This window comes from Anolis carolinensis, chromosome 6 (genome assembly GCF_035594765.1).
Source record: "Anolis carolinensis isolate JA03-04 chromosome 6, rAnoCar3.1.pri, whole genome shotgun sequence".
NCBI classification, from domain to species: domain Eukaryota; kingdom Metazoa; phylum Chordata; class Lepidosauria; order Squamata; family Dactyloidae; genus Anolis; species Anolis carolinensis.
Window position 1 is genome coordinate 69976655 of NC_085846.1, and position 22375 is coordinate 69999029.

General features: G+C 39.7%; 1 protein-coding gene across 1 annotated transcript; it reads left to right on the top strand.

The window, feature by feature from the left end:
* Window positions 1-22: 22 nt before the first annotated feature.
* eaf1 (ELL associated factor 1) lies at window positions 23-21413 on the top strand. Its single transcript, XM_003222191.4, has 6 exons — window positions 23-156; window positions 9136-9230; window positions 11506-11642; window positions 12646-12815; window positions 16432-16656; window positions 17710-21413. Exons 1-6 carry the CDS (start codon window positions 54-56, stop codon window positions 17754-17756), a joined length of 777 nt encoding a protein of 258 aa, XP_003222239.1. The 5' UTR covers window positions 23-53; the 3' UTR covers window positions 17757-21413.
* Window positions 21414-22375: the final 962 nt, after the last annotated feature.

Below are 22375 nucleotides of genomic sequence, written 5' to 3' on the forward strand. Positions count from 1 at the left end.
GAGGCAGGGAGGAAGCCAAACGGCGACCGGCATCGTCGCCGTCTGCGGAGGCCATGAACGGCGCGGCGAACCCGCTGCTGGACAAGGAGGAGCACCCGCTGCAGCTGGGCGAGAGCTTCGAGCGGCACCCCAAGGCCTCCTTCCACACCATCCGCTGTGAGTGGGACCCAAGTTTTCTAGGCCTCGGTGCACACAGGCCTGTTTCTTCCGACCTTTTATTTGAGACACTGGCGTTGGAGTAGCATTGTGTGTGGGACTGCAAGCACCCCTTCGTTGGGTGGTATCGGAATTTGAGCTTTTGCTTTTTTTTTGGTGAGGCACAGAGTGTTCTCCAAAGTCACCATCCATAAGGGAATTGTAACTTTGTTTACAACGTATTCACTGCCAACTCTTCTATGCCCTCCCTCGAAGCCTTCTCTCTCATATACAGTATATAATCTAAGGCCCCTTCCACACAGCTGTATAAAATCCACATTGAACTGGATTATATGCCAGTGTGGACTCAGCGCCCTTCAACACAGCCATATAACCCAGAATATCAAGGCACAAAATCCCACAATATCTGCTTTGAACTAGGTTATCTGCCATATAACCCAGTTCAAAACAGATAACGTGGGATTTTATTCATCTGTGTGGAAGGGGCCTCAGATAACCTGAGATTCGTGGCTTTAAAAAGAATTTTCAAAGATACAGTAGAGTATCTTTGAGATATCTGCTGAAGGTCTATGAATTGGTGTTAATTCATGCGCAATCAACTGCTCCATTGTAGTGACTTTTTAGGAAAGAAAGTAAGCAAGAATTGCGTAGAAGGGACTCAAATATGGGGCTCTGGCACTTTAGATGAACTCGCCAAGCCTCGCTTATCCAAGTTTCTGGATTATCCAAGCCATTTTTGTAGCCAATGTTTTTAATATATCGTGATATTTTGGTGCTAAATTTGTAAATACAGTAATCTATATATATATATATATAAAAGAGTGATGGAATCACGGCACCAGACAAAACAACAAAACTACAGGCCCCCCAACCTCGAAATTTGACAATACAACCCACCATCCACGGCTCTAGGTTGATACAACAAAAAGAAAAGAAAAACAAAGTCCTAATTAGAGGGAGAGGAATAATTGCTTTTATCCAATTGCTGCCAGTTAGAAGGCTAAGCTTTTCCAACTTGGTCTCCTAGCAACCCAATAAAAAAATAATAAAAACACTAAAAAATAATTTAAAACACTAAAAAATTAATACAATAAAATACTATAATAACAGAAAATAACTAAAAATAATACAAGAAAATAATAAAATATAATAAATAAAAAGACAACTTACAATAAAATTAATTAAAAAATACAAATAATGTCAAATAAAAATTACACAACAATTTTTAACCAATACCACCACCACTTTGCCACAGCAATGCGTGGCCGGGCACAGCCAGTTACAATATAACATTACTGCGTATTGAACTGCTTTTTCTGTCAAATTTGTTGTAAAACATGATGTTTTGGTGCTTAATATGTAAAATCATAACCTAATTTGATGTTTAATAGGCTTTTCCTTAATCCCTCCTTATTATCCAAGATATTTGCTTATCCAAGCTTCTGCTGGCCCGTTTAGCTTGGATAAGTGAGACTCTACTGTACTTGTAATGACCATGTCCCATATGTTTTGATTGACCTAAGTTGCAAAAGGCCTGTGTTTGAGAAAAGGCCTGCGCTTGAGAGAAAATGCTGATGTTTGGGAAAAGAGTTGTTCCAGAGAAAAAGAAGTTGCTTTCAAATAATAAAAATACATCAAGTCAGAACCAGTTCCCATAGGATTTCGAGCGTATACTTGCAACAAGTCAGGGTCAGTAACATGAAAGCACCATTGTCTAAAGAATTACATGTTGTTACAGCATAGAAAACCAATGGGATTGCATGATGGTTAAGATGCTTGTGACGTAGACAACATTAGACAAATGGGGTAAATGATCTTTGTAAATCAATAAGGATATGCTTACTAATTTCTGTAGAGGTGATAAAACCCTGGCAACCATTTTGGAAATTCGGACAAATCCTTTGATTGCATGTATTTGTCACATTGCTATGGCCACACAATAAATAGTTCTTTTGCAGTTTGAAGATCCAACTTTTTGTGGTGTTTTTCCTTGCCCTTTTCACAAGAAAAAGGGGCCTTTTTACTTTGGATTAAGAGGAGTATTTTTTTTACATCTTTTACATCTTTGGCCCTTCAAACCCAGTTCAAATCAGATATTGTGGATTATCTGCCTTGATATTCTGGGTAATATGGCTGTGTAGAAGGGCCCTCAAATCTAATGAGTTTGTCCATTTTTCCCCAATGCATAGAGACATTGAGGACACTGCCTGGTTTGTAAAGAGGCCACCTTGAGTTCTTATACTGGGAGAAAGGCGGGATACAAGTACAGTAGAAGAAGAACATTTTATTGATTAGCCCTCTTAGGCCATATCAAAGTACCAAGCCAAACAGCCAGGCTTGAAAAGACCTGATTAAATTCTATACAAAAATTAGATAAAACATTTGTAACAATACAATCTATATATATAAAAGAGTGATGGCATCACGGCGATGGACAAAACAACAAATCTACAGCTCCCCCAAACTCTAAAATTGGCAACGCAATCCATCATCCCCGCCTCCAGTAAGATACAACATAATCAAACAAAAAACACAATCACAACACCAAAAAAACACAACAGGCAATCTGCGCACGCGCAGAAACACAGTCCTCCCAACTCTTTCCGCGCGCGCGCACACACACAGAACCGTTCCCCTCCCTCCCTCTCTTGCACCTCCTCCACCGCCGAAGCCAGGGACTCTGCAGGAGAAGGCACATCTCCGCCTCACGAGGCTGAGCTCCCCATCCTCGAATCGGGAGTTCTACTCCAAAACACCCGGAGGGCCTAAGCCGACCCTTCCCTGCCCTCACCTCTCGCCTGGAAAACAAAAAGGTCCCTCCCTCGGGACCTTCCTGGTTTTTGGCGCCAACACTGTCATTGCCGCGCCAGGCACTTCTGGGAAAGGGAGTCCTGCCTCTCTCCCTCTGTGTGGAGGGGCAGCCTTTCCCACCCCTTTCTCTTCCTCTCGGGCCTGCAGCGGCGGACGAGCACCACGTTGCCCGCCTTCCTGGCCCGGTTCCCCTCCTCCTCCTCGCCGCTGCTCAGGCCTCCTCCTGTCCTCCGCGGGAAGAACATGGAGGCCGGCATCGGGAAGCGCGGAGGCGGGGAGGAAGCCGCGACGCCCCAGGCCTGCGCCTCCACTGGAGCCCGCTCTTGCCTGGCCTACAACCCACCACCACACCGGCGCCACCTCCGGTAGGAGGGGAAGGGCCAGGATGGAGGGGCAAAGGGGAAGGGCAGACCTCACCCCGCCACGCCTCCCGCCTGGCCCCTGAGCACGTACAGAGCGCCTTCTCCTCTTCTCTTATTTATTTACCCTTTTCCAGGGCCCGGGGGATGGCGCAAACGCCTTCCTTGCAAAATTATAAATATACAGTAGAATCTCACTTATCCAACATAAACATCCCAGCACAACATTGCATAACTGAATATGTTGGATAATAAGAACGGATTCAGGAAATCCCAATTAAACATCAAATTAGGGAATCATTATACAAATTAACCACCAAAACATCATGTTATACAACAAATTTGACAGAAAAAGTATCACAATTTAAAACACTGAATACACAAAAATTGACTACTAAAACGCAGACTACATTGGATAATCCAGAACATTGCATTACCAAATGTTGGATAACTGAGATTCTACTGTAAAATGAAATAATTACTGTGGTGCAGTAATACACAACAATATAATCTCTACAATCACAACACTAAATAAACAACACCACTCTGAAAACGGGAATTCCAGACAGGAAACAATCAGGGCCAGCTAACACCTCCCAACAAAGTATTCCCATCGCCAAAGTCTGGCAAATCCTCTGTTTTCTGAGGGTCACAGACAGTAGAAGCACATAAAATATCACACACAACACCACTCTGAAAACAAGGAAATTCCAGAGAGGAAACAATCACGGCCAGCTAACACCTCCCAACAAAAAATTCACTCAGGGAGGAAACAGCCAGGCTTTAAAGCTACAAGGTCATTACATGCTAATCATTTTTCCTAATTGCAGCATTCATACTTCCCTCCAACAGACAAAAACAATCAAAAATATTGTATATTCACAACCTTTCGAAAATAATACCCCTGATGGTGCAGCGTGTTAAAGCGCTGAGCTGCTAAACTTCTGGACCGAAAGGTTGCAGGTTTGAATTCGAGGAACAGACAGAGCCCCCATTGTTAGCCCCAACTTCTCCCAACCCTAAAGTTCAAAAACATTCAAATGAGAGTAGATGAATAGGTACCACTCCAGCGGAAAGGTTACGGTACTCCATGCAGTCATACCACATGACCTTGGAGGAGTCTACGGACAACGCCAGCTCTTCAAGCTTACAAATAGAGATAACCACTAACCCCCAAAGTCGGACACGACTGGACTTAATGTCAGGGGAAAACGTTTACTCTTTACCTTAACTACCACCAATTCCTCAATACTTTATTTCCCATACCACCAGACTTCGCCACAGCAACGCGTGGCCGGGCACAGCTAGTCTATATATATAAAAGGGTAATGAAATTTCGGCCTAGGACAAAGCAACAAAACTACACATCCCAGAAACGCTAAACTTGGCAGCACAACCCCTCATCCATGCCTCTACGTTCATACAACAAAAAGAAAAGAAAAATACAATCCTAATTAGAGGGAGAGGAATAATTGTTTTTATCCAATTGCTGCCAGTTAGAAGGCTAAGCTCCGCCCACTTGGTCTCCTAGCAACCCACTCAGCCCAGGGGACAGGCAGAGTTAGGCCTCACTTAGGCCTCTTCCACACTGCCTATAAAATAAAGATTATCTGATTTTAACTGGATTATATGGCAGTGTAGACTCAAGGCCCTTCCACACAACTATATAACCCATTTATAATGGACTTAATGTAAGGTAAAACCTTTACCCTTTACCTTAACTACCACCTATTCCTCAATACTTTTATTTCCCATAACACCATACTTCGCCACAGCAACGCGTGGCCGGGCACAGCTAGTAAATAAATATGATAAAACTGAATGTATATATCATATTTCATTGTCACCCCTACAATTTACCCCAATCAGCCCCACATATGTGGATCTCAAACGTATTGTTTTGCTCAAATACAGAGCCGTTTTATATGTTATTTTTGGATCTTGACCGCACATAAAATACGTTGTTCTGATATGCGATTCCCAATGCATTGTCCGTTTGATATATGGACCAAGGAACACATCTCTCACTTTCTGATACAGTTTACAGTCAAATAATATATGTTCTAAATCCTCAATTTCAGATGTTCCACAAATACAGAACCGTTCATTATAAGGGATGTTATTAAATCTTCCATATCTAACCATTGTATCAAGCTGATCAAATCTAGCTCGAGTAAATACCTCCCTAAAGTGTTTTGGCATTTGGATTTTTAGATAGTTGGCAATTTGGAAGGTACATTTATATTGGCTCAGCCATTTTAGGTTGGCAACCCCACTGAGAGTAGCTATATCTTTTTAAGCTTCTATGTCCAAAATTCTTTGTCTGGCACTCTTTTTTACTTGATCACTTAAAGCGCAGGAGACAGGGAGGCCGCAACTTCTCATATAATTTGTCAGTTGTGTAATCCATGAGGTCTGTAGTTGGGATTTTATTGCTTCTCAGCCTTTTGGCTAAGATCAAGTGTAAGTACAGTAAATAAATTATGTACAGTCAGACCTCTACATTCACTACAGTTAGGAGCACAGAATCTCCCCAAAAGTGAAAGACGGTGAACTAAAATAATCCCACAATCTTTTTAGCTGAGAGAACACTTCTCTGGGAATTTCTAGTGTCGCAACACACTAGTGTGTTGCCTGTGGTTTACAATGGTGTCACATGAAAAATTATCTCTGTCATTCCAGGAGGAGGAGGCACCAGTGGGAGCATAGTGAGGTGAAAGGAAAGCCAAGCAAGTCTTTTCAGCAGCCAAAGAGAGAGCTAGGCTCTTTGCATACAGAGTTGAAAGAAAACCTCAGAGTGCAGTCTTTAGTCCAATCTTCAGCCAGGCAGGAATGCACAATCAAAGCAACCAATGATGGCCACCCAGCCTCTGTTTAAAAGCCTTGATATTCTGCGTTATATGACTATGTGGAAGGACCCTTAGTCTTAGACGTGCTGGTATATACTGCAGGTCTCTGAAAGATGAAGGAATGAAAAAAACTTTTGTTCTTTTTGATTTCCTGAGGAATTTGCCTTCTCCTTTACTAACCCTACTAGTACTGTACCATCAACAGCTTCATAACCAAATATTTAGGTGGTGCTGCCTTTACTGTTGTGGAACTAATTACTTGGGAAAGCTGGGAATAATGGTTGGGAAGGATGATTGGGCTGCTGTTCAAACCACAGGAGCTGGGCTACTAAAAGTTGTCAGTCCTCTCATTCTCATTACAACCCAGATTGCCAGTGCTAAGATGGAAAAGTCAGCAGTTTACAAAAGAGTGGCTGTAATTGCTTGCAGCAGCAAAATCAAGGCAAACAATTTTCTGTTGTTGTGAAGCTAAACAGGCCCATATGCTACTTGTTGCAGATTAAATTGATGTTAAAAGACTAGTGAGAGGAATCAACTAAGAAGTTGGCATCCTGGCTTGAACATGTTCCTATGAAACACATGATCATTTGGAAGATTGTCCTTCTCCATCTCAAAGTCTGATCACTTATCTTTCTCCCCTCATCTCATTGGATTAGCATCCAGTAGGTTGCTGTTCATTTTTCCAGACAAAGGACTGTAGTGGTAACACTGTAGTGCAGACATCAGATCATATTAATGCTTATTCAATAATGTTAAAAATTGCATTTGATTTATCTGGAGGAGGCTGCTGTTAAAAGCAGGAAAAACCGGCCAGGCCTCCATCATTTATTTAGGTCAGCAACCTGCCTGGAGTTGTTAAAAACCAAGCGAGAAGGTGCTCTTTCACACTGCAAAATTATAATGCTAAGTTCCATTTTGATTTCATTGTTCCACCCTTTGGAATTCTGAGGTTTTCAGATGATGATGATTTTATTCATGTATAGCCTGCTTTTCTCCCAATAATGGTAGTCAAGACAGCTTAAAATATATTGAAACACTAAGGAACTAATAATAATAAGAACAATAATAATAAGATGAAGAAGAAAAAAATTATTCTTGTATCCAACCCCATCTCCCCCGAGGGACACGGGGCGGCTCATATGTGGACCAGGCCCAACGGTATACAATAAAATGACTTTTTTAAGGTCCACAAACTTAAGCCCAATATGATGTGGAGGCACGCTTTGGACAACTACTTAAAAACTTATAAAAACAGTATAAAAACATATCAATCACAACAAATTAATACATAAAAATTCTAAAACACAACATCACAAAATAAAAGTGCAGCTGTTGGCCACAGGCGACCTAATGGCACTTTAATCTTCAAACTTGGAGGAGAGGAATAACTTTATAATTGTATAATTGTAATATATTAGGAGTACTAATCACATGCACGTGTACTTCAATAAAATAAAATTAGAAGACAACTAGTCAATTTATAAAGTTAAAAATAAGCCTGTAGGTACAAAATGGTTTACATTTCTAAAAAAGGAGAGCATTTATAATTCCCAGCCAGACAGCTCTCCTTAATGTACAAGCCCCAGGAGTCCATAGGATGGGAACACGGTGCTGTGAAATAAGGATGAGTAACTCGTTGTCCATCTGATGTTGTCGGACCATTGCACTTGTTATTTCTTGCCACTGGCAGTGCTGGGTAAGGCACCCTGATACATTAAAAAAATCCAGACTGGTAATTCCTATAGTTGCGGACCAAGATAGCTGGATTTTGGACATAAAACATGGGACAGATGGCTATTTGGCTTCTTGGCCTACTACCAACAGCTGCTTGACGAAAGTGAAGAGACAGGATCCCTTACTACCTCTACACACACACAGAAGGCAGGACCAAGTAGAAAACATTTCATAGCACTTTTAACAGCACACACATAAACTACTATTTAGTAAATTGCTTTTAGAATTACCGTATGTACCTACCCTGTTTCCCCGAAAATAAGACATCCCCAGAAAATAAGACCTAGTAGAAGTTTTGCTGAATTCCTAAGTATAAGGCCTCCCCCGAAAGTGAGACCTAGCAAAGCTTTTGTTTGGAAGCATGCCCACCGAACAGAACACCAGAGCATGCAGGATTGGTAAATGTATATACCATAGAGTGTTGTACATGGACAAGAAATTCTTGATAGGATTCACAGTTTGTCTGGTTATGCTGGTTTGTGATGACAACTACTGTACAGTATATAATAAATGTTCTTTTTTTTTTGTTCAACAATAAATGTGAATTGTTTTTCATGGAAAAATAAGACATCCCCTGAAAATAAGACCTAGAGCACCTTCGGAAGCAAAATTTAATATGAGACACTGTCTTATTTTCGGGGAAACACGGTATGTATAGATTGACCTCGTATATAAGTTTACAGCTATTAAAGGTTTTTACATGACCCATGAATAAGTCGAGGACCATTCCTAGGAGAGGGGAAAGCACCAGCGCTACTTCCTAGGGCCATCTATCCCTGGCTACTACTGCTGCCATTTTCCTGCCCAGGAGTTCAAAAAGACCAGAAGCAGAGAGAGTACTGCTTCTTTTAGGTTCTTCCTGGAATTGACTATGCTTCAACCTTTTGCCGCTCTGCTCAGAAAAGAGAATGGTTCTTTTTTATATAAGAGTTAAGGTATGGTACTTACATTAATTAGTGGATAAGGCAACCTAGGTTTTTTGGGGTAATTTTTGACATCATATAAATTATATACAGGAACAGCAGCAGAGGACTCTATGAATTGGGGCTAATGACTGAATGAAAAGACTTACAACTTTCGCAAAGATTTTGCTGTTATATATTATTTTTACGTCCAGTAACTCCTGAATTGAAAGTTCTGCTGAGGATGAGTTGCTGAAAGTTGAACAATTATTTCCTAAATGAGGAAACTAAGGTATGATTAAAACCAGTTCTTGTCCCCCCTAGATGATTTTAAACCAGCATCGATAGACACATCTTGTGAAGGGGAGCTGCAAGTTGGTAAAGGAGATGAAGTCACAATTACATTACCACATATCCCAGTAAGTTTACTACTGTATGCTAAAATTGAGACTTCCTAAAGAGTTGTACTGCCCATGTTATTTCCTTAGAACGTTTAATTCGTAACCAAGAACAGTATTGTTTATTTTATAAGAGCTGAGAACACTTTGTAACCAGTAGGACTCATTAAATTGGAGATAACCAGATTTACCTGTTTTGGGCACCTTGTTCTGTAGGGCTAACAATACAGCCTATGTAATTTCTTGGTATAATATATTTATTAAGGTTTTGTTTTTCTTCCTGACAACTTCTTTAATGGATATGAATTATACAGGGTATCCAAAATTATCTTTACAATTTCATTTGTATGTAGAACTGAAATTGTAAGGAGAGTTTTCACACACTGCAGCTGTGTACTATTTATTTTATTTTAATACTATTTGATACAGTTCCAGTTGAGATAACTTTGCCCAGTGTTATTGGATCCTTTTAAATTTGTGCAGCTGAGGATATGGACAAGATCCTTGGAGAGATGGGAGCCATCACACGTGTGCTTGTCCTTCCTGGCTTATTAAACAGGCCAGAGGGGGACTGATTAAGCAGATGAAGGAGGTAGTCAGTGCCTTTTTACAACAAGATAGAGTTCCAGTTTGCCTAAAAGAAGTAACTGAGGCCTTTGTTGAAAATGCCATTCCTGGATCCCTCTATAATATATAATGATTGGCTGGTATCAACATACCATATTGGGGCATGGTATTAGAGGATATGGGAGTCCCTTCAGCACCAGGGATTTTTGAATGAAAAAATCTAGGTCCTTTTTATTCTGGTTTCAGTCTTGACTGTGGGATGGAGTCAGCTTTTAATCCTTTGGTGGATGACCTATATAGGGAATTGGACAAGGGAGTTTTGCTACATCTCTCAGCAGCTTTTGATATCATTCTAAACCACCTCTGTGGGATGGGGATTGGAGCTACTGTTTTACATTGATTCTGTTTCTTCCCTGAGAAGCAAACCCTGAAAGGTGACGCTGGAGAACTCTTGCTTGAGCCCCTGGCTATTAGCCATATGGCTTACCTTCTTCCTCATACTATTAAACATATGTATATGAAATTGCTGGGAGTGGTTGTCCAGAATTTTGGGGTGCAGTCCCATCAGTATATGGAAGACACCCAACTGTACTGCTACTTTCCACCCAAATCCAAGGAGGCTGTCTTGTTTCCAAATCAGAGTCCATCATCAGGGTAAAACTGGATAAGGGCAAACAAATTGACTCTTAATTCAAATAAGACAGGTGTGTTCTTGGTGAGTCCCAGGGATATGAGGACCCCCCCCCCCCCAAATGAGGTTTATGTCGGCAGGTTAAATGTTGTTTTATTCAGACTGGTTTTTAAAACAGGAAGTTTTAAAAGCATGGGCTAGTGGGTTTTGCATTATTTTAGACTGCTTTAACAGCTTTTAATCTTTTTAAATTGCATTTTAATATTTTATCTTGAAGTTTGAATTGTTTCAATGCTGTCAATAGTTTAATTCTATCTTAATGTTCATTTTGTATATTTTTAATTGTATAATTGTAAGCTGCTTTGAGTTCTAATTTGTGGGAGAAAATGGGCTGCAACTACATAGAGGAGGAGGAAGGCAATAGTTAAGACCTAAGTACAACAAGGTTGGAGTCCATATTCAGCTATGGAAATCATCTTGCATGATCTTCGGCAAGACACGCTTTCTCAGCCTTAAAAGAATGGCAATGGTAAACCGCCTCTGACAAATCTTGCCAAGAAAAATCTGGGATAGGGTCACTATAAATTAAAAGTGACTTGAAAGACACACCATAACCACCACCAACATGTCATTACTGAGGTATCGAAAAAGTGTTCTGAAAATTAAAATAAAACATCTTTTGGTTTTTAGTTTATGCTTAACCATTTGAATTGCTTGCACTTTCATGGAAGCTCTCCGTGTTAATAACATTAAAATAAAGGAGATCAAATCAGCAGATATTATTACATCAATACATTTTTGAAATTCTGTTTCATGACTATTAGAACTGAAAATATTTGGTTGAGTTGTAAATTAATCGTGCATAGGCTCTTTGAAATTAGTGGGATTTCAGTTGTGACTAAATTAAACGTCACTTATTTCATTGAGTCTGCTTTAAATGTGTTTTAAGTCTCAACGCAATCCATAAACAGGGAAGGTAACATAAATTGTTACCTTGGAAATGAGAAAGTAGCTTCAGCATTTTTAGTAAAATAGTTTCGTGTGAATATACATGCTTATTTAGACTTAAATGTACTCTGTGCTTTTCTCACATGTCAGGGTTCCACTCCTCCAATGACTCTGTTCAAGGGAAATAAAAGGCCATACCAAAAGGACTGTGTGCTTATTATCAATCATGATACTGGGGAATATGTGCTTGAAAAACTAAGCAGCAGCATTCAAGTCAAGAAGACAAGGTAACAATGACTGGCAAAAGCTTAAAAGCCTAACTGATGCATGGAGAAACAGAACAAAATACAGCATTTCTACTTCTGATTCCAGAGATCAGATTGTAAGCAACATACATGTAACTGAATGCATCCAGACTCTAGGATGAATGCAGTTTGACACTATTGTAAATGCTATGGAATCCTGGGAGTTGTAGTTTGGTGAGACACCTGCACTTTTTGGCAGAAAAGACTAGAGCATGTTTAAAACAAAGACTCCCATGATTCCATAGCATTGAGCCATGGTAGTTGAAGTGGTGTCACACTGCATTAATTCTACAGTGTAGATACACCTTTCTTTGAATTATGGAAAATATCTAGAAGGGTAACAGGAAGAGATGCAGTTTTCACTGATTTCTGTCTCAACTCCATCCAGCCGAAAATTGTATCCCTCTTCATTGAACTGAGGGAATAGTTTTTTCAGTGGAGGAAGTTGAATACAGCTTGCCTTGCATATTTACATATTAGCGTGTTTTAAAGAGATGAGCAAACAGAATTATTACTGTGACATATTAACACACTGAAGAGAATACTGACCTTATTCCTGCCATGCTAACTTTCCTAATGTGGGAAATCTTTGAAATGTAGATGTACAAATGCATCATCCATCAACTTCAGTCTTGAGAGTGACAGTCTGGGCAGGGGTATACCTTGTGCTGTTTTTACCTACTTGAATTTGTATCATCCTAGAGACTAGGCAGCTTTTAGAAATTATGGGGGGGGGGGTGAACTAGGCAGCTGTTTTGTATTTTTAAGGACCATAGCTTTACTTGCGAGAGGTAGCAAAACACTTCTCATTTTCTCATTAAGTCAATGCTACATTTAAATAGATTGCACATCAATATTTTAAAATATACTAATTTTAGAGAAATTTTGGAAGGAATAAAAGAGTATAATAAAAGGGAGAATCATATGTAAGGTATTGTAGTGTGTTGCTAGTATCATTTTCTATGTTCATTATCTTTTGTTGTAGAGCTGAAGGCAGCAGTAAAATCCAGGCCCGAATAGAACAACAATCTGCCCGAGCTTCACAACCACCTTCCACCCAATTCAGGGCTCCTACAAAGCCAGCAGCTGGTCCCAAAACCTCCCCATTGAAAGACAATCCTTCACCGGAACCTCAGTTGGATGATATTAAGAGAGGTATGGATATCATAACCTTGCAGCAGGGACTTTCCTGCATTACTAGCAAAGGCCACACCAAGCGGGAATGGTTGGAGGGGACAGAGGTAGCCGAATAGAAGTCTTGGACAGCACAAAGTGCATTTTCACACCAAACAGGAGGCACATCACTCACCTGCCCACTGGACAACAGCCAGTGGCATAGAATCATAGAATCATAGAATCATAGAATCATAGAATAGTAGAGTTGGAAGAGACCTCAAGGGCCATCTAGTCCAACCCCCCGCTAAGAAGCAGGAAATCGCATTCAAAGCACCCCCGACAGATGGCCATCCAGCCTCTGCTTAAAAGCCTCCAAAGAAGAAGCCTCCACCACGGCCCGGGGGAGAGAGTTCCACTGCCGAACAGCCCTCACAGTGAGGAAGTTCTTCCTGATGTTCAGGTGGAATCTCCTTTCCTGTAGTTTGAAGCCATTGTTCCGTGTCCTAGTCTGCAGGGCAGCAGAAAACAAGCTTGCTCCCTCTTCCCTATGACTTCCCTTCACGTATTTGTACATGGCTATCATGTCTCCTCTCAGCCTTCTCTTCTGCAGGCTAAACATGCCCAGCTCTTTAAGCCTCTCCTCATAGGGCTTGTTCTCCAGACCCTTAATCATTTTAGTCGCCCTCCTCTGGACGCTTTCCAGCTTGTCAGCATCTCCCTTCATCTGCGGTGCCCAAAACTGGACACAGTATTCCAGGTGTGGTCTGACCAAGGCAGAATAGAGGGGGAGCATGACTTCCCTGGATCTAGACGTTATTCCCCTATTGATGCAGGCCAAAATCCCATTGGCTTTTTTAGCTGCCGCATCACATTGTAGGCTCATGTTTAACTTGTTGTCCACAAGGACTCCAAGATCTTTTTCGCACACACTGCTGTCAAGCCAGGCGTCCCCCATTCTGTATCTTTGATTTCCATTTTTTCTGCCGAAGTGAAGTATCTTGCATTTGTCCCTGTTGAACTTCATTTTGTTAGTTTCGGCCCATCTCTCTAGTCTGTCAAGATCGTTTTGAATTCTGCTCCTGTCTTCTGGAGTGTTAGCTATCCCTCCCAGTTTTGTGTCGTCTGCAAACTTGATGATCGTGCCTTCTAACCCTTCGTCTAAGTCGTTAATAAAGATGTTGAACAGAACCGGGCCCAGGACGGAGCCCTGCGGCACTCCACTTGTCACTTCTTTCCATGATGAAGACGACGCATTGGTGAGCACCCTTTGGGTTCGTTCGCTTAGCCAATTACAGATCCACCTAACCGTAGTTTTGTCTAGCCCACATTTTACTAGTTTGTTTGCCAGAAGGTCGTGGGGGACTTTGTCGAAGGCCTTACTGAAATCCAGGTATGCTACATCCACGGCATTCCCTGTATCGACCCAACTCGTAACTCTATCGAAAAAAGAGATCAGATTAGTCTGGCATGACTTGTTTTTGGTAAATCCGTGTTGACTATTAGCAATGACCGCATTTGTTTCTAAGTGTTTGCAGACCACTTCCTTAATGATCTTTTCCAGAATCTTGCCTGGTATTGATGTGAGGCTGACCGGACGGTAATTGTTTGGGTCGTTCTTTTTTCCCTTCTTGAAGATAGGGACCACATTCGCCCTCCTCCAATCTGCTGGGACTTCTCCTGTTCTCCAAGAACTCTCGAAGATGATTGCCAGTGGTTCTGAAATAACTTCCGCTAGTTCCTTCAATACTCTTGGATGTAGCTGATCTGGCCCTGGGGACTTGAATTCGTTTAGAGTGGCCAGGTGTTCCTGGACAACTTGTTTCCCTATTTGGGGTTGGATTTCCCCCAATCCATCGTCCATTCCATGTTGCTGAGGTTGAAGATGGCTTTCTTTTTGTGAGAAGACCGAGGCAAAGAAGGCATTAAGCAGTTCTGCCTTTTCCCTATCCCCTGTCACCATCACCCCATCTACTCCTTGCAGTGGCCCTATCGCCTCCTTTTTCTTCCTTTTTCTACCAACATAAGCAAAAAAACCTTTTTTGTTGTTTTTTATGTCCCTGGCAAGCCTGAGCTCATTTTGCGCTTTAGCCTTGCGAACCTTTTCCCTACAGGAGTTGGCTATACGTTTGAATTCTTCTTTGGTGATTTCTCCCCTTTTCCACTTCTTGTGCATGTCACTTTTGAGCTTTAGCTCAGTTAGAAGTTCTTTGGACATCCATTCTGGCTTCTTTGCACTTGTCTTATTTTTCTTCTTTGTTGGCACTGTTTGCATTTGCGCCTTGAGTATTTCACTTTTGAAAAACTCCCATCCATCCTTAACTCCCTTGTTTTTTAATATCGGCGTCCATGGAATGCCGCTCAGTAATTCCTTCATTTTTTGGAAGTCAGCTCTCTTAAAGTCCAGAATGCATGTTTGACTTGTCTTAGTTTCAGCATTCCTTTGTATTGCAAACTGCAGGAGCACATGGTCACTTGCCCCTAAGGATCCAACCACTTCAACTGTATTGATCAGGTCTTCCACATTTGTTAAGATTAGATCAAGAGTTGCTGATCCCCTTGTTGCCTCTTCTACCTTCTGGACCATAAAATTATCTGCAAGGCAAGTGAGGAATTTGTTGGACTTTGTACTCTTGGCTGAGTTTGTTTTCCAGCAGATATCGGGATAATTGAAATCGCCCATGACTACTATATCTCTTCTTTGTGCCTGTTTGGTCAGCTGTTGACAGAAGGCTTCATCAAGTCCTTCATCCTGACTCGGAGGTCTGTAGTAGACACCCACGACAAGATCTTTTTGAGTCCCGGTTCCCTTGATTCTTATCCAGATGCTTTCAAGCTGGTTTCCCGGATTACAGTCTTGCATTTCTTCTGCAACGTAACTGTTTTTGACATATAAAGCTACAGACACTACACTGTCAGGCACTACAGACTGACATGTGCAGGAAGACTTAGAAATCCCTATTTAAAATGGTGTACGGCTCAGGTGGCATTACATTTGTTGTGTTAAATATGGTTTGAGGCTCTAGAAGTATTTATTTTCCATTTTGAGATATTTGGTGTCCTTAGCCCCCCCCCCCCCCCAAAAGCAGAGGGTCAAATGTAAATGTGTATGTAATAGTGTTTTAGATCATATATAGGTTTTAGATTTCCCGATACGAGAAAGCAATTTGTGGTAATGTCTAGTTACTTACATTCGTTGGTTTGACCATATTATAGCATACTACCTAAATTTACCAAATTGCACTAATATTATGAATAGCATTTTTTTAAAGATGCATGTTATTCATAAGTTAAGGTCAAAATGCAAGCAAGCAGAGGAACACCAGAGTGGACAACCCACCAGGCTGGTTTTTTGTGCTTCTTGTTTCCTTCCACATCCTCACATCTTTATATTGTTATGTCTAATGAAATATTCTGGAGAACTTTAAACCTCCCAGGGATATAATTCCGTTCTAACATTGTGAAGATGTTCATGGCTTGCAAACTTACACACCCTTCTGAACTGTTTTTTAAATGTTTTTATTGGATTTTATATTCATAATCATAACAGTAGTACTTCCCTTTCTTTAACATTTGTCTTCCAAATCATCCTATTTTTCCCTCCCTCTTGAACTCTATTAACTTATTGACTCTATAAGCAAACATGCTTTCATTCTAGAGCTAAGAGCTGAGGTTGAAATTATTGAGCAAATGAGCAGCAGTAGTGGCAGCAGCTCCTCGGATTCAGAGAGCTCTTCAGGGAGTGAGGATGAAAGTTCCAGCAGCGGCAAGGATGAAGCAGCACACCCTTCTCCTTCTCAGCAGTTCCAGAACAGGAATGCAGTTGTTAACGGTACAGGTACCGGCAGGCCGCAAGGAAGCAATCAGCTCATGAATACCCTTCGTAAGTTTTTTCTCTGTCTCAGCTATCAGTCACAGGGCATAGGTTTTTTTAAAGAGTCAAAGTACTGGACACATTACCTTCAGTCAACATCCATTTTCAAAATGAGAAATCTCTTTGGGAGAGAAGCATCCAGAACCAAGAAACACAGTTGCAGTGGTTGAGCTCATCCCATTCACTGCTTGTTGTTTTCTCTCTGAATTCCCATCTCCTAAAGTTAGTTCTTTTTCAACTAGTATAAGGGTAGTTTGCATGCATTTTTAAAGGCATATTTAATCATAATTGGGTGGCCTTGTCAGGCAGGCATCTGCATACCTGGGGGCAGGGTTTGCTGTTCTAATGAAACAATGTTGATTTTATAGGTTTCCCATCCCACCTATTTATGTTTCTTAAACTTATTTTTTTTTACCAAAGTTCTGGTGTTCAATTGAGATAATAGATACAAATGTCCAGTATGATATTTTTGGTTATGCTGGGTAAAATTAGAAAAGAATGGATATACCTGTAAGCATTTTAAGCTCTGTAAATAAATAATGAAGAAAGATAGAAGTTGAACAGAGCTCTGTAGACTGGCCCCACCCAAGGTGGATCTGCTTAGTCAAGAAGGTTGTAAAATGTTAGTTTCCAGGTCAATGCTACCTTCAGGCTTCAAGTGATTGTTAAACCAGTGAGCATTGGGCAGAAGAATCATAGAATCATAGAATCATAGAATAGTAGAGTTGGAAGAGACCTCAAGGGCCATCTAGTCCAACCCCCCGCTAAGAAGCAGGAAATCGCATTCAAAGCACCCCCGACAGATGGCCATCCAGCCTCTGCTTAAAAGCCTCCAAAGAAGGAGCCTCCACCACGGCCCGGGGGAGAGAGTTCCACTGCCGTGGAAGAACTGCTAGAACTCCCATTTAAGACATACTCTGTAGAACTAAGTCTTATTAAAGTTTAAGGAGAGTGTCTTCTTATTTTTCCCCAGTTTATTTGGATGGAAATCCAGCAATTCTTCAATGTGTAACATACTTAGAAAATAATGTAACTTTTCCTTTTTTAAAAAAAAAAATACAGGAAATGACTTGCAGTTGAGTGAATCTGGGAGTGACAGCGATGATTAGAATGAGGTTTCTCCTGTGGTTTCCTGTTGCAAATATTCAGTAAGAATGACATCAAGTGAAAACTGGTTTGAGACACAGCTGAACAAACATGCAATTCTGGAAGGTGCAAAGGCAACAAATGTTCCTGAAGCAAGGCTTATATTGTGTTAATTTTTTGTGCACATTGTGTATGTTGTGTATATTCTTCTGAAGTTTTTAAACAGATGTGAATATACTAATATAGTAATCTGCATTCATTCTGCGCTGATGCTCCATAAAGCTTAAATAATAATTGCGATGTAATCCAATAGAACTCTTGCTTTTAGGAACAGTTTGGTACCCTGGCATTTTAAATCAAAAGTTGTCTGTAGCTCAAATATATGCCAGGTTAACCATTTTGAAAACCAAATAGGAAAATGGAGTGCAGATTTGAAAGGAGGACATCACACTGAAATATACCATTATATTTGGGTTTGTTGAGCTTAAGATAGAATTATGAATACCTTGGTGTAAAAACTGTCTGCAGCCAAGAAACCTTAGTAAACTGGAAGAGCACCACTTTTTCTTTTTGCCTTCTGAATTCTTGGTATGCCCCTAAATGGCTGGCAGACCTACATGTGGATGGGTAGGCACACTGTTTAATCTTCTCATAGACTAATATAAATTCATGAATTTATTTAGAAGACTAAGTTAAGGCTTTACGGTTCCTAAAAGCTGATACAATAATGTTTGTTTTTTTAAAAAAAACAACAAACAAGTTTAACTGAGAAGCTAAAAGTTATAAAAGTTCCGTTTATAACTTTTGTAGAAGGGATTCTGAATATCCCACAACTGCACTCTCATGTAAGGGTGCTCATTTGTCTGCTGCCTATATGCATGGCGCTGTCTCACACCCATCAGGATTTCATATTGGCCCAACCCCATGTTATTTTGTGCTTTAAGTTGCTTTGGACTTAGGTTCACCATATCACGAGGGTTTTTTTTTCTTGGCAAAATTCATCAAGAGGGGTTTTGCCATTGCTTTCTTCTGAAGCTGAGTGTTCCCTTACCTAAGGTCATCCAGTGGGTTTTCATGGCTGAGCGGGAATTCAAACCCTGGACTCCAAAGTCATAGTCAAGTGCTCAAACCACTATACCACACTAGCTTCCATCTGAGCACATGATGAATACATGCTAATAAATATAGAAGGCCCAGAAATTTAATTCCTTTGTGATAGCTTTCTTGGAAATATTTCTTATTTTCCTAACATAAGTATGGCATGGAAATGTTGAAGCTCTTAACTTCTCAAATTGAAAAATATTTCCCTATATGGAATCCCAAAACAAACACTACCCAGAATAGACCTTATTTTTAGTTTTATCTGCCAAGCTGTGTTGATCTGTAGTGGGCACAACTTTTCATGGATTAATTATTTGTTATAATCTGCATCATGCATGCAATGTGCAGGAAGATTACCTTGACCACAATACAATAATTAAAATAAAATGCAGAAAGTGAATGTAGAAATCATAAATAAGCCAAAAGCCCATTTAGCAATGGAGAGATTAAAATTCCAATAAAATGAAAAATCAGCATTCAACTCATATCTAAAACTATGGAGTTGTTCAGGTTTAGTCTAGCTGATTTTTCAAAAATGTTTCTCTTCAATCCAAGTGTCTAATAACTATGAGAGTTTACAATATTTTATAGAGCAGGAAGGAAGGATTTTCTTCTGTATCATTACATCTACACAGTTTATGTGCTTTAAAGACCTCTTTGAGTTAAGTGTAGTCTAGATAGTAAAATGTTAACATGCAGATATGTGTACATTTTGTGTTCTTAAATGAAGAAAGATGAGAAACTCTTATGCATTATAAAATACAAACTATTTTTCTAGATTAATCTGATTTAATTGTTACATTTGTGTACAATTTTACATGTTGTTAATAGACAAATGTGTATAAAATAATGTTTTGTGAGACTGAAATGGGATGGACTAATCAGGGAACTTGTGAAGAAATATGAAGAAAATGTAGATTTTTTGGGAGTCCCATGGAACCTCAGCTGTATACTGTCATTTATCTCTCATTCCATATTTAAGGATTAGAGTTTTTAGGCCTGTTTAATCTGAGATCTGATTACTTTGCTTTAATGATCTCTTGCTCTAGCAGGCAAAAGAAAACAGAAAATTCTACTTTTAATGAAATAAAGGTGCCTTAGTTGTATATGAATTTAAGCAAAGATCCATGTTTTCGTTTGAAGTTCTGTCATTTTGCACAACTGTTGTACCAAAGTTATAATTCCAGTTTCAAAATACCTGTGGAAAAGACTAGTTGCATACTTTGGTGGGAAAGTGTAACTGACTGTTACACGGATGAAGCAGCAATATGGCTGTGGCACTTGCGAGAATGTCTCTTATGCATGCTTTTGTGCTACACAAACCTGCCTCTCTGGAAAAGTAATAGGTGGGGGGCTTATATGGATGTTGTCATGATAATCAGTAGGCTGATTGAGAAACCCTCATTACTCACTACTAGCATTGGGCTGGGGTGGACAGAATCAAAGGGCTAGAATTTGGAAATACTGCTTATTTTGTATTATAGCCCACAGAATCCTTGGCTTGGGGATTCTGGAGGTTGTAATAAAAAATTAATTAAAACCTGGTGAGCTTTAAGAATGAAGTGAGGTAGAGCTTAGCCAACTGTGCTTCTCTTAACTCATGTAGAAACTGCTGTAGCTAAAATGAATATAAGACATTCATATGAGTGTTTTGCTATTTTGAATTTTAGGATGCTTGGCTCCAAAATATTCCATACCATAAAGTGAGTTAAACTATCTATACCAAATATTCTAACATAACATAATGGAAAAAAGAATCCAGTAATTTTTTCTAAACGTTGCATTCTTCTGAAACTTCTTAAGCATATAGATAGGACAGTTCACAAATTCAGAATTAGGTCTTGAATGTACAGTTCAGTAGAATGTTGTTTTTAAGCAGGTTTCCAAGCCTTGTGGCTATAAAAGTTATACATTGTTTTAGTAGACATTCTGCAAAGATGCAGGACGCATTTTCAGTAGTGAAAGGACAAGGCTTTCATATTTGATAGTGATTATTCTTCCCCATTACTACTTGCAGAGGGAAAATACTGTATAGTAATATAATTAATCACCAGTATCTTCTATACATTAACTTTATGAGAGCTTAATTCTAACTGACCCTGTGTGAATTGTCCTGCAAATTAAAGAATTTAGTTTACATTTTAATGTTCTATATACATCAACATGAAGAAACTATTTGCTCCAAAACTAATTAAAGATTGAAGTTGTATGAAGTTTGTATGGCATATGCCTGTGCAATGAAGCTTTTGGATTAGCTTGCTATATTGTTCCAAAATCATGCTTTGCGTAATCTCATACCACTTGATTTAAAGGCAGTGGTACCAGGCTGGCCATGTATAATGCAGAATTGAAGCAATTGAGACCTATTTCGAGCATTTTAGAGGTCAAAAAATACACTAAAGCTTAATTCAGATATACTATTTTTGTGTAATATACTATTTTGAGATCGTAAATATATTTGCCTCATTAGTCTAAGGATATATGTGTGTTTACATTTATGTAAATTGTATATACACCTACTTGTACAATTTGTAGTTTTTTCTTTCTAAGATTTTATTTAAATAAAAAAATGAACTTCAGCAATCTAAATTTTGTGCTTTGTTCCTTGTAAGAGTTTTCTCTAGCTCATCATAAATCTGGCTTACCCATTGATTAGTGTTAATTAATTTACAGTATCTACTACTTTACACCAACAAAGAGAATACATGGTGTAAGTTTTATTTTAAATTCAATGTTAACAAAAGCTTGATTTTCGGTTTGCCAGTCCCACAGAACTGGGCTCAAAGTTTATTTTTAAAAAAATAATAAAACAAAAGATGGAGGTCAAGGAAGTGTGCTTCACAAAATATGGAGTAGGGCAAGCAGCAGGTGTGGCGTAGAAGGTGTTTCTTTGAGTTTTCTGGCATCATATTTACCATGTAAGAAGAATTGATAGATTCATAGTCGTTTAAGGAAAAAAGGAAGCTGTAGACTCAAAGCGAGTGAGGAGGTTGGAAAGGACCTCACTTTTGGGGGGGGGGGGGGGGGGATACAGTGAGCCTAAAATCCACAGCATGAAACAGAGTGTTTGCCCATGGCAAGACACTTATTCTATGAATCTGGAAGGGTAGGATTCCCAAGTCCACACTGTTCCACTAAAAAACTGCAGATCACAAATAGAATTCCTCCTTACACACCCCTTGCAACAAGCAAGGGTTTTTATTGCAATAACAACACTAAATGATGGGACAAAATGCAGTAATGACCATTTCACAAGGTAGAGTAAAAATCAAAGATGTGGCTTGAATCAAAGGGAAAAGAGAGAGCCTTTGGTCTTAGAAATAGGTCTTATGAACCAGATTACAAGGGGTAGACTGCTAAGAAAGCTCATGTAAAACAAAGAGAGCCAAATAATCCCTAGAAGCATCACAGAGTTCCACAAGAAGGACTTCATTCATTTTTTTCCCACAGTCTCAAGTAGTTTTGGTGCCTGCACTCAAGAGGTGTTATACATTTTAGAACTAGGACATTATGACTTGGTAGCCAGGAAGGCATGTGTCAA